This window comes from Macaca thibetana, chromosome 4 (genome assembly GCF_024542745.1).
Source record: "Macaca thibetana thibetana isolate TM-01 chromosome 4, ASM2454274v1, whole genome shotgun sequence".
NCBI lineage: Eukaryota > Metazoa > Chordata > Mammalia > Primates > Cercopithecidae > Macaca > Macaca thibetana.
The window spans coordinates 27,158,704-27,171,837 of NC_065581.1; the positions used below are offsets into that span (position 1 = coordinate 27,158,704).

The 13,134-nt window shown below is 39.3% G+C and overlaps 1 protein-coding gene across 1 annotated transcript; it reads right to left on the minus strand.

Annotated features, from left to right (window-relative positions):
• Positions 1 to 897: 897 nt before the first annotated feature.
• LOC126953507 (zinc finger protein 3-like) lies at positions 898 to 2,889 on the minus strand. The gene has a single exon (XM_050788940.1). It carries the CDS (start codon positions 2,474 to 2,476, stop codon positions 1,826 to 1,828), a length of 651 nt encoding a protein of 216 aa, XP_050644897.1. The 5' UTR covers positions 2,477 to 2,889; the 3' UTR covers positions 898 to 1,825.
• Between the last annotated feature and the right edge of the window lie 10,245 nt (positions 2,890 to 13,134).

Below are 13,134 nucleotides of genomic sequence, written 5' to 3' on the forward strand. Positions count from 1 at the left end.
TTTCTACAGCTATTGTGAATACTTTTTCTATTATGCTTTCAAATTAATTATTAGTACTTATGTGTATGTAGTACTACCAATTTTATACATATTCATTTTGTAGCTGTTCACAAAATCATATGAATGTGCCATGCATTATTCCAGTGAGAAAGTCTATGAAAGTAATAGGTTCTCAGACAGACATATACATTCACAAAAGCTTAAACACTGCTGCTTTAAGTGTAAGTTTTCTCAATGACTGTCTAGCAGGTTCACCATTATTTATCCTTATGTGTAAGCAGTTGTCCTGGACACCAAAACCAACTCCAAACTCAGTAAGTCTGCACTAAGTCTCCAAAGCCACACACTGGATAAGTTCCATAACAAGTGGCTTTTTCCTGTCCCTAGATGATCAGTTTTAAATTACAGTCTTCTGAGGTAAATCTTCATATTTTCAGGCCATTGTCTCTGTAACCATAGGAAAAAGACAACAGACTTTTCTAGACATATTAGATCTCAGAATTTACTCTCATTTACATGGCCTTTACGTATTTAGGTGTGGAAATAACAAATGCACTTTCCAATTTCATCCTTTCTAGATACCTGATTAAGTCATGTTTTCTAGCCCCTTCTCAGCTGGAACATGATGATTGCCATGTTCAACTTAGTAGGGTTTATATTGCAAGATTGGGCTTGAATGAAATCCAGGTAACTTAGCCTTTATCTATCAACAATCTGATTCTTTTTTTCTCAGTTTTTATCTAACACCATATTCTTAATCAAGAAAAGATCTCAAACCCCTAATGTAATAATTCATAGAACTTATACCACTTTCTCTCTTAGTTTTCTTCAATATTTGTGACATGTATTTTAGAAAAGTAATACAAGGGTAATAAACAGCTACATGACATGTGCTTTATATCTTTATTGACTCCTTAATAGCTACTACAAGCTCACTTGTGAGTCACACCTGATGTACATTAAATAAGTCACAATTCTGAACCACATTTATAGAAACTTGAATTCCTAGTAAATATAATAATTGAGGATCTTAAAGCTCAACAAATCAGGCCTTCCAATTTTTCAGATGAGGAAATTAAGGCCTGAAGATATGAAGTGACTTACCCCGAAGTAAAAGATCTAGTTAGTAATAGAGCTGAGATTGAGATCCATGACTTCTAAAACCCAGAAACATGCTCTCTCCACTAAACCATGTGATCATTCTAAGCAGTCAACAGTTTTTATGATCCTCCTTCTGTTTCCCTGGGAAGGGTCTCCATATTAACCAAATTCTTAAGGCATTCAGAGAATTTCTCTCCAGCGTGAAGTTTTTATTGTTGTAAAAAAGAAGAGTTTTGTCTAATGGTTTCCCCACACTCAGTATGTATATTTGATTTCTCTTCATTATGAATTTTTTGGTGTTTTGTAAGATATGTGCTCTGGCTAAAGGCTTTCCCACATTCATTACATTCATAGGGTTTCTCTTCAGTATGCATTTTCTGATGTTTTTTAAGGTCTGTCCTCTGCCTAAAGGCTTTGCCACATTTACTGCATTCATAAGGTTTTTCTACAGTATGAATGACCTGATGTTGAATAAGACCAGAGCAGTAACTGAATGCCTTTCTACATTCATTACATTTATAGGATTTTTCACTAGTATGAGTTTTCTGGTGATTTTTGAGGTGTGTACTCTGACTGAATGCTTTTCCACATTCAGTACATTTATAGGTATTTTCTCCAGTGTGATTTATCTGATGTTGAACAAGTGCTAACCAATCACTGAAGGCTTTTCCACAGTCAGTGCATTTATAGGGCTTCTTTCTGGTATGATTTCTCTTATGTTGAATTAGGGGTGAACAGAAACTGAAAGGTTTCCCACAGTCATTACATTCACAGGGCTTCTCTCCAGTGTGAGTTCTCTGAATATGTCCTGAGCGGTCACTAAAAGCTTTTCCACATTCTTGCATTTGTAGGGTTTTTCTCCAGTATGAACCCTCGTATGCTGTGTAAGGAATGAACTCTGGCTGAAAGTTTTCTCACATTCATTGCATTTATATGGTTTCTCTCTTGTATGACTTCTCCGATGTTGAGTAAGGTATGTGCTTCTGCTAAAGGCTTTTCCACATTGCTTACATTCATAAGGCTTTTCTCCTGTATGTGTTCTTTGATGTCGAATAACAGCTGAATAGTTACCAAAGGCTTTCTCACATTCATTACAGTCATAGGGCTTTTCTCCAGTGTGAGTTCTATGATGCTGAATAAGGGCTGAATAATCACTAAAGGCATTCCCACATTCATTGCATTGGCATGGTTTCTCTCCAGTGTGCATTCTCTGATGTTGAAAGAGGTCCGAACAGTAACTGAAAGCTTTCCCACAGTCATGACATTCATAGGGTTTCTCTGCAGTATGGACAATATGATGTTGAATAAGAGCTGAGTGATCATGGAAGGCTTTCTCACATTCATTACATTCATAGGGTTTTTCTCCTGTATGCATTCTTTGATGCTGAGTAAGATGTGCACTCTGACTAAAGGACCTACCACATTCATTGCATTCATAAGGTTTCTCTCCAGTATGGATTCTCTGATGTAGAGTAAGATGTGTGTTCTGATTAAAAGCTTTGCCACATTCAAGACATTTACAGGGCTTCTCACTGGTGTGAATTCTTTGATGCTGAGTAAGGTGTGTACTACGACTGAATGTCTTGCCACATTCAGTACACTCATAAGGTCTCTCTCCACTGTGAATTTTCTGATGTTGAATTAAGAACTGAGCAATAAATGAAGGCCTTCCCACACTTCCTGCATTTGTAGGGCTTTTCTCCTATATGAGTTTTCTGAAGATTTCTTAAGTGGGAACTCTGATTAAATCCCTTTCCACATTCAGTAGATTTATAGGGTCTCTCTCTCCACAATGAGTTCTTTGATGCTGAACAAGACACGGCCTCTGAAGGTTCTCCCACATTCACTATATTTACAAGGGTTTTTTTCCATCATACTTTCTTTGTATAATTAAATCTGAGTTTTGTTTGTGTGTCTTTCAACACGTACCATATTTATGACAATTCTATAGGATCTCTCTGCTCTGTAACAAGTATTGATCTTATAGTAAAAATTCTCACAAATTCATTAGATTCTACATCTCTTTCTCTGGTAGGAATTTTTGTGCAGGTAGCTATCTCCTACCCTAGATTATTCCCCTTGTTTAGCTGCTGATTCTTAAACTGGCCTCTAGATTTCCAGATTTCTTCTGGTATAGACTTTCTCTTTGCAAGTTCTTCCATCTCTAATCCTTGAGATTAATCTTCTTTTGAAATGTCCTGCTGCTCTACTCTTGATGTCTTGGCCCCAGGTTCAAGCTTCCCATCTAAAAGACATAAAAATATGACTCTACTATGTGCCAAATGTTGGGAGAAAAGAAGCTGCTATATTAGGAATGGAATAATGAAATTGCAGATACTGAGAACATAAAATACTGGGACTATAAATACTGGGACTATAAGATAGTAATCAAGGGAGGAGTGAGAAGGAAATACTAGTGGTGTGAAAGTGTCTGATACAGGGAATGAAGCAAACATTCTGTCAGGTGAGAAGAATGATTAGGGAAAAAACTAAATGGTGAATATTAGAAAAGAGAAACAATTATCAGGGATTAAGAAATGAAAACTGTTATCAGAGAGAAATGGTCTTTCAGAAATTATCCTATGAGAAAACTACTTACTCAGCATTGAAACTATTATCTTAAAAAAAAACTAACAGCTTTTTATTTTCAATAAGCTTTTATATTAGATTTTTTAGTACTTGTACAAAGTAATACTTTTAGCTAATTATTCTTCGTCAAGTAAATGCTAATGTTATTGCTTTATACTTGGTATAAAAAGAGCGTAAACTCTAGGTTTAAGGACAAAGGAAAGGATGAAAAGGGGGAAATTTACTCTTTTGAAATGAAAAAATAATTATTAGGTCTTTCTAATGACAAATCTACATTATTTTTCACTTTCAGTCATGGATAAAGAGGCAAGTAACATAAAGCATAGGGAAAAAAGGATAGCTCTTCTTTTTATACATCAGCATATTAAAAAGTGGTCCTTCAGTCTGGATTCATACTTCAGAGAGAGTTAATATACTAATATGATGACTGAAAATTGTTTGTAAGGTCATGATTTATAATGGGTTCCATTGCAGGATGACTGAGAAGGGACCTGGCTGATTTATTAGAGGATGCCCAAATAGTGGCACCTACAGTTCTTTTATCTTAGGTTGGTTAATTTCCCCAGAATGGATCACTTTAACCTTCTACCTGAAACGGGGTAGGATATAGAAATCAAGTAGAAGGAAAAATTGAGGTGAGAGTGTCTCCATTCAATATGTAGATTTTTACTAAACCACCTGTTTTCAATGTGTCCCCTAGATTCTGGCATATATTACACATAAAAATTAATGATTTTATTAGCTGCACTCCTAACATCCAACACTCATTTCTCGTTTTAACTCTAATTTATTTATTATCATAAAAAGAAATAAAAAAGCAAAAACAAAAATAATAACAACAAACAATACTTTATTATTGCTTCTCCTGTGCAAAAAGCCCTTTCTTCCTTCTTTAGCCCATCTAATTCTTGACACTACTTTGGAGTGTCACTCAAATGACACTAGTTCCACAACATTCCTTACTCTCCAGTTTCCCTGATTTCCTACAACTTACTATTTTAACTTGTAATTTTAGCACTTAATAGCAGTGCTGCACATTGTTTATCTATTTTCTCCTGTCTGCACATGTTGTCTTCAGAGTTATTTCACGTCTTAGAAAAAAGGGAAAGAACTTTGATGAAGTTTTTGGTTTATAGCTAATATTAATTGAGTTTATGCTAGGCTGACTCACAATATCAACATATCAAATCTTGAAAGAAAACCACACCAAGCAGAGGAAATAGCAAGTGTGAAGTCACCATCATGACAGGGGGAATGGGGAGGAAGAGAGATTGAAAGAAGGCCACTGTGAATAGAGCAAAGAAGGTATACATGAAGAATGGGGGAAGAACTGAGACTGAAAATTAGAGTCCAGTCACATGAGGCTCACAGGCCATGCAAAAAGTGTGGCATCTTTATCCTGACAGCATTAGGAAGCCATTTAAGAGTCGTAAGCAAAAAGGTGACAAATTCAAATTTGAGAGCTGCAAAAGACACTTTCGGCAGTAGGTGGAATAAGTAGAAGTAGAACGACCAAAATGGACATGAAAAAATATTTGTGTGGATGCTCCAGGAATCTAGCCAAGAAATGATGAGGACACGGATTAAAAATAAAGTGAGTAAAGACAGAAAGAAGTGATAGATTTGAAATATGTTTAGGAAATAAATTTGACAAGGTTTGATGGCAAACTGAAAACGCAGATGAAGAGAAAGGGATTATAAAGGTGAATTTCTGGATTCTGGCTAGAGTGGCTAAATGGATGGAGTGCCACTGTGGATTTTGTCTGATTAATGCAGAAATAATTAAGAAAGTTCTGGATGAAGGGAAATCATACCAGATAGAAATTCTGATTCCCAAAAAGAAATACAGAGCATTTAGAAATAATTGGGCAAATTAAAATTTGTTTTTAAAAGTTTGCTTTTATCTTTTTTTTTTTCTCTTTTTCTCTTTTGAGACAGGGTTTTCTCTGTCATCCTGGCTGGAGTGCAGTGGCACAATCTTGGCTCACTGCAACCTCTGACCCTGGGTTCAAGTGATCCTCCCACCTCAGCCACCCAAGTAGCTGGGAACACAGGCATGCACACTAGGCCTAGGTATTTTTTTTTTTAAGTTTTAGTAGAGACAGGGTTTCATCATGTTGGCTAGGCTGGTCTTGAATTCCTGAATTCAAGTCATCCACCTGCTTTGGTCTCCCAAAGTCCTGGGATTACAGACGTGAGCCACCACACCTGGCTGCTTTTGTCTTTATTTCTTTATAATATATATAACTACTTAAAGAAAAAAAAATAACATTTTCTTGAACAACTTATAACATATGTAGATGTAACACAAAGAACAACAAGCAGAACAAAAAGAACAAGGCGTCATAATTGAACACATATCGTTGTAAGGCTTCCACGTTTTTTGTGAAGTGACACATTAAATGTAGAAAGATTGTGAAGAAGTAACGATATATATTGTAATCCCTAGAGCAACTACTAAAAACATAGTTTAAAAGTCTGTAAGAAAATTCAAGATTTTTAAGAGAAAACCTTAAAATTCAGCCAGATGAAGATTAAAATTAATATAGCAAATTAAGTTTTCCACAGAAGTGTTAGGGACTGCCAAGATTATCGAGGGGGCATTGTGAAGTTAGAGATCAAAACTTTTAATTGTTTTAAATCATTCAATACTTATTCAATTTATTTAATGAGTACTATATGCTAAATACTCTAGGCACAGGTGATTTAACGTGAAAGAGACTAAAAAACAAAACAAAACAGAAAGAAAAGAAAAACTCTGCCTACATAGAGCATACTCCATAGTAAGAAAGACAAACAATAGACTTGCTACATAAATACATTGTATATTATGTATTAGTCTGTTGCTGCATTGCTATAAAGAACTACCCGAGACCAGGTAATGTATAAAGAAAATAAGTTTAATTGACTCACCATTTCACAGGCTGCACAGGAAGCACACCTGGGGAGGCCTCAGGAAACTTACAATCATGATGGAAGGTGAAGGGGAAGCAGGCGCGCCTTACATGGCTGGAAAAGGAGGAAAAGAGAGAGAGAGGGGAGGTGCCACACACTTTTAAACAACCAGATCTCGTGAGAACCCACTTACTATCAGAAGAACAGCAAGGGGGATGTCTGCCCCCATGATCCAGCACCTCCCATCAGGCCTCTCCTCCAACACTGGGGATTATAATTCAACATGAAAGTTGGCGGGGCGGGAACTCTACCCTCCCAGGAACAGCTGCAGCTGCCCAGCTGTGGCTGCGGACCTGGGCATCCCTGTGCTCTTGTGGGTCCTGGAAGCCCTGTCCCCGACAAGCTCCAAAGTGCCTGTTCCTGCTGCTTAGCATCTCCCTGGTCGTGGCATCCACTCTGATTTTACAGCAAAGTTGAGGCTGAGCCTGGGCGCAGTCACAACCTGACCAGGTGTGCACATGCTCAGAGCAGCGCTGACATGCCAGCCCCTGCCACCTTGCCCCCCTCCAGACTTTGAGCACTGAAAAGCATGGGAAGGAGGCTGAAGCCGGGTTGACGGTGGCTCAGTGTGGGCCTTCAGGCCCAGCATGAACAGCCTGGGCACCATGGAGGACATGATTGGTGGTGGCAGGAGGCAGACAGGCTCCTGGGTGGAAAGGGGTGGGTCCCCAGTGAAGCCCCACTTTCAAGTCAGGGATGGCCTAAAGCATGGGGGCTGGGCTGTCAGTTCTGGGTGCAGTCCACAGCCTGGCAGGGAGTGAGAACTTTTGGTGCTTTTTCCACCCACCTGTGATCACCCATGGACCAATTGGCATGCACTTCCTCCCTTCTGAGCTCATATAAACCTCAGACTCAGTCAGATTCAAACAGACATTGGGAGGACCTGCCTGCGGAAAGGAGCTACCCACTGCAGGTCTCCTCTCTGCTGACAGCCGGACACTCATCGAGACAACCTGTCTGCGGAAAGAAGCCACCCACTTTGGGTCTCCTGAGAGCTGTTCTGTCACTCAATGAAGCTCCTCTCTCACTTCTTCACCCTCCAGTTGTCCAGATACCTTATTCTTCCTGAATACAGACCAAGCATGGGCCAAAAACTTGGGACCTGCCAAATGGAAGGACTGAAAAAGCTGTAACACAAACAGGGTTGAAACATGCCTCCCTGCTTGCCATGTTGCGGGCAATGAGAAGAAGAGCTGCAGACCTTAAGTGAGCCTAAATCTAGAGGCTCCCTGAGCCAGCACTATGACACCCTCTTTGAGGCTCTGTGGCTCCTGGCATCTCCAAGCTTCCAGAAGTCATTGCATTCCCCTTGTCCAGACATGGGTGCCCACAGTGGAGGTACTTCCACTGCATGCGGTACATCTGTTCCAGCTGCAGCCTTGCACGGAGCTGCCTGCCCCACCGCAGCAGCCAGCGTGTGTGGTTGTGCGCACTGGCCAGACCCCGTGCTCACTTGCCCACATACCCCTGGTTGTGTGGCTCACCCTTGGCAGGTGTGGGATCTGAGACAGTAGTGTGAGCTGAGTACAGCCTGCCAGGCTGAGTAGGTGGAACAAGCCCAGTGGTAAGACCAATACTCACTCAGGCAGAAGGAGCTGCCGGCCACAGAGGTTTCTGGCTGGCAAAGCAACATCCCAAGGATCCCATGACATTTTCAACTTGCCTTATATGCCTTAACATAATCTATTTACAATGCTAACTCACCCCAATTAGTTTCCCACCCATGTCCTCTCCACAGCACGCTGGTGGCTCTTCCAAAGTACCTTATTCCTCTTAGATATTCTAGATTCTCTTAACTGGAGTTACTTTCAATTCCTTTCTCTTTCATCCCCTAAATCTAAACTAAAACATTACTGTTCCTTGCCGAAACAAGCTGTGTCATGGCATTTTTTTTCCCAAAAGTTTCTAATAATTCACAATCAACTCTATGACAAAGTCAAACCCTTAGTCCTATTTAGCACAGCAAATTTCACCCTTAACATTTTTAACATAAGGCTACTACCCATTGCCCCATAGAAAACACAGTCTCTTCTACCTCTGAGCCTTGTCTTATATTTTCTCCCCTTAAAATCCCTCAGTTCTCCTTTGAGCAAATTGCAACTATATTTCAGTGCACACCAAAATCCCACCCCTTCATAAAATCCTCCAAATCACACTCTCCTTCTCTGAATTCCTACGGGATGTTTTCTCTTTACCACTTAAAATGGATGTGTGTGTTTCCTTGAATTCTTCCTTAACTCCTTGGTTAGACAAGGCTGCTGAAGAACTGAATACCACAGACAATGCCTAATTGAGAACCTACCTGCTATGCTAGTTACCAAATGCTAGTTACTAAATACTATGCTAGTTACCAGAAACAAACAAACAAACAAAAACCAAAACATTATGGGAAGGCAGGTGGCAATAGACAACCAATCTTTTAAAATTCATGATCAAAGAGAATAGGCCTTGCTTCCTAGAAAATAAAATATCTGGAATTCAAGTCACTGAATTGAAGTTTTTTGGGCCCCAAACCACCAGAATGAAAGTAGAAAATGTAAGATACTTCAGGAAATGAAAATATAACTCACCCTGAATCCAGCCATCAAGGGCCTAGCAGTCATTCTCTCTTCTTCTGGGCTCTTCTCTTGAAGAAGGGCAGAGTCTTGAGACAGTGGCTCTGAGGAAAGAGAGAGGAGCTATGAAGAAGTCAGCTTGTGTCTACAGCTACCACTTGATATTCTAGAACTACACTCTCCAATATGGTAGCCATTCCCCACATGCAGCTGTTTAAAATTAAATAAAAGACTTAATTATTCAATTGCAATAGTCACATTTCAGTGCTCAATAGCTAATGTGGTTAGTGGCTACTGTACTGAGCAATGTATACATCAAAAATATCCACAAAAGTTCCACTGCATAGCACTGGTCTAGATATCCACATATGTGTATGTTTTTGAAGTCATACTAACTGAATCTTCAGCTCCAGGAAGTAAAGAAAACCAGACATTCCTTGCCACCTCATGACCACAGAAAGGCCACAGGCATTGCATTCTTAATAGTTTGAATGTTTGTCTTCCCAAACTTCTTGTTGAAATTCAATTCCCAGTGTTGGAGGTGGGGCCTAATGGGAAGGTTTGGATCATGGCAACGAGTGAATCCCTCATGAACAGCTTGGTGCTATCCCCATAACAAGAAATGGGTTCTCACTCTATTCGTTCCTGCAAGAGCTGATTTTTTTTTTTTTTTTTTTTTTTTTTTTTTTTGAGATGGAGTCTCGCTGTGTCATCAGGTTAGAGTACAGTAGCACAATCTTGGCTCACTACAACCTCCGTCTCCCGGGATCAAGTGATTCTCCTGCCTCAGCCTCTGGAGTAGGTGGGACTACAGGTGCCCACCACCACTCCCTGCTAATTTTTGTATTTTTAGTAGAGATGGGTTTCACTATGTTGGCCAGGATAGTCTCAATCTCTTGACCTCATGATCTGTCCACCTTGGCCTCCCAAAGTGCTGGGATTACAGGCATGAGTCACTGCGCCAGGCTAGAGCCAGTTGTTAAAAAGAGGCTGGTCCCTCTCCCCACTCTCTCTTTCTTCTTCTCTTGCCATGTAGTCTCTGCACATGCCAGCTCTCTTTCACCCTCCACCATGAATGGAAGCAACTTGAAGCTGTCACCAGAAGTAGATGCTGGAGCCATTCTTTTTATATAATCTACAGAACTATGACCCAAATAAGCCTCTTTTCTTTCTAAATTAACCAACTTAGGTATTCCTTTACAGCAGTAGAAGCAGTCTAAGACACCATCCATGGTTTAAGTAGGTTCCAGATAACAAGAGCAGTTACCTAGATGCTATCATAGCATTTACTACCTGTTTTGAAATTATCTTTTGGAGTATCTTTTGCCATCCCCACCACTACACATGAATCAAGATTTTCCCATATTTATATTCCTAATAACAAAACTGTGCCTGGCATATATATGGTAAGTCTTGATATGTTTGGTGAAATGAATAGGCTAAAATTTGTGTCAAATTCATAATTTAGATTTTTAACATATTGAATTATCACATTCATTCAGCTCTGTAATAAGGACTCTTATAGGCACTGGGGATGCAACAAGTATGAGACAGAATAATCCCCGATGAGAGGGGCAGCCAAAAAAAAAAAAAAAAAAAGCAAAACTAAACCAAACTATATAAGCATGTATAAACTCAAGTAGTAATGAACATATTCCCAAAAAAGTAGAATAAAAGGATAAACAAGGCCTTTATTTTAGATGACATGGCCAGGGAAAACTTTTCTGAGAAGGAAACATTTTTATTGGACTTGTGAAAAAAGAGTAAGCCATAAAGATATCTGTGGGCAGACTGAGAAAACAGCAAGTGCAAAGTCTGCAAACAAAATCTTGAGGTTAGAATATCCTTGTCATGACCTAAGAACAAGGAGGCCAGTGTAAGCTAACAGAGCGTAAAAATGAGGAATTTATCTTTAAATGTTATAAAATAATGCTGTCGCCCTTTGTTTTTCAAGTATATAGGAGAAATTGGTTGGCAAATCCTCTCAACATAAGGCATAGTGCCCTTATTATCAGAGGCAGTGTTGGTTAATGGAATAAACACTCCACTGGGATTGAAGAACCCTAGATTCTAATATCTGAGTTAGTAAAATGCTGTACAGCATTAAGCAAGTCACTAATTTCCTCGACTCTTTGTTTGGTAACAAAACAATAGGGATAAGAGTATCTGTTCCTCTTGTTTTATAGAACTTTGTAGGGAATAAGCAAGATGTAAGATTTGAAAAAGACCCTCTGAATTTAAACATTTGAAAGAAGAGGTTTAGGACACTGCTTCTCAAACTATCGTCCGTGGATCAGCAGCAACAGCATCACCTGGGAACTTGCCAGAAATGCAAATTGGTAGGCCCAACCCCAGACCTACTGAATCAGAAACTCTGGTGGTGAGTTTAGCGATGTGTTTAACAAATCCTCCAGGTGACTCTGATGCGAGCTAAGAAGCACGAGTTTATAAGAAAATGAAATTGTTAAAACCAGCTCCTGAAAGACCCAAGCAATGGAGAATGTCCTCTTGGAGGTTCAGAATCTTATTGCTTGCAGCTGCCATGAGCTAGTTATTTTATTTTTTATTTTTATTTATTAATTTTTTGAGATGGAGTCTCGCTGTGTCGCCCAGGATGGAGTGCAATGGCGCCATCTTCCGCTCACTGCAAGCTCTGCCTCCCGGGTTCACGCCATTCTCCTGCTTCAGCCTCCCCAGTAGCTGGGACTACAGGTGCCCACCACCACGTCTGGCTAATTTTTTTGTATGTATTTTTAGTAGAGACAGGGTTTCACCGTGTTAGCCAGGACGGTCTCGATCTCCTGAAATCGTGATCCGCCCGCCTTGGCCTCCCAAAGTGCTGGAATTACAGGCGTGAGCCATCGCGCCCGGCCATGAGCTAGTTATTATACTGAATGTTTCACATAAACCAGAGGAACTCAACAGACAGGACCTGGTCCTTACATTGAGTGGAGGAAATAACTACTGGCATTTAATTTGTAGGAGTCAGGGATCCCAGATGTCCTTCAGCACAGGACAACCCCAAACAATTTTTTAAAGTTTTGCAGGACATTCAGATGGATAAAAATTCTATTGATAATTATCGGAGCCTAGAACCTAACTCTTTTTTCACGTACAACCACAGAGTCTTTTTCATTTCTTCTTCTTTTTTTTTTTTTTTTTCCAGTGCCAATATATGATGATCTTCTATAAGGACAACTATGATCTAAATCAAGGTACTTTGTTCTGAATTTTACTGAGATTCGATCATTTTATCAACCTGAGTTGCAGTGTGTTCTCTTTCATTTCTCCTTTATTGTTAGAGTTAGGGCATCATATAGCTTTAAAATATGTAGGTTAGGCTTATTGCCAAGGTAATGAATTTTTATTTCTGGATAGAAATGGGGGCATTACAAAATACTTGTTATACAAAGAGCCTGCTTGGTCTGAAAGAGTTGAAAACTATTGAGATATATTGGGTAATTTAGCCTCACAACAATTTAACTATGAAAGTTAAATCCCCCCAAAAGGTTAAATAACTTGCCTAAGGTTACCACAGAGCCAATAAGTTTCAAAGCGAGAATTCAAATTCGGACCTGTTTGGATTCAAAATCCAGGCTCAAGAAAAATGTATGTTCACACAAAAACCTGTAGGTGAACATTTACAGCAGCATCATTTATGATTATTAAAATCTGGAAATGATACAAATGTCCTTCAAAAGGTGAGATTTTTTTTTTAAAAAAAAAAAAACTGATACATCTATATACAATATTATTTAGCAATAACAATGTTCAGCAAAAAATAAGAAAGTGACACAATAATGTGGCCACCTTAAAGGCTTCATACTGAGGGACAGAAGCCAGTGTGAAAATGTTACACACCGTATTATTCCACTTATATGGCACTCTGGAAAACACAAAACTATAGAGATGGAGAACAATCAGTGGCTGCGGG

What these genes read in the sequence shown, in the direction of transcription:
- LOC126953507 (XM_050788940.1), bottom strand. Translation starts at nt 2,476, where the DNA reads ATGCATACAGGAGAAAAACCCTATGAATGTAATGAATGTGAGAAAGCC.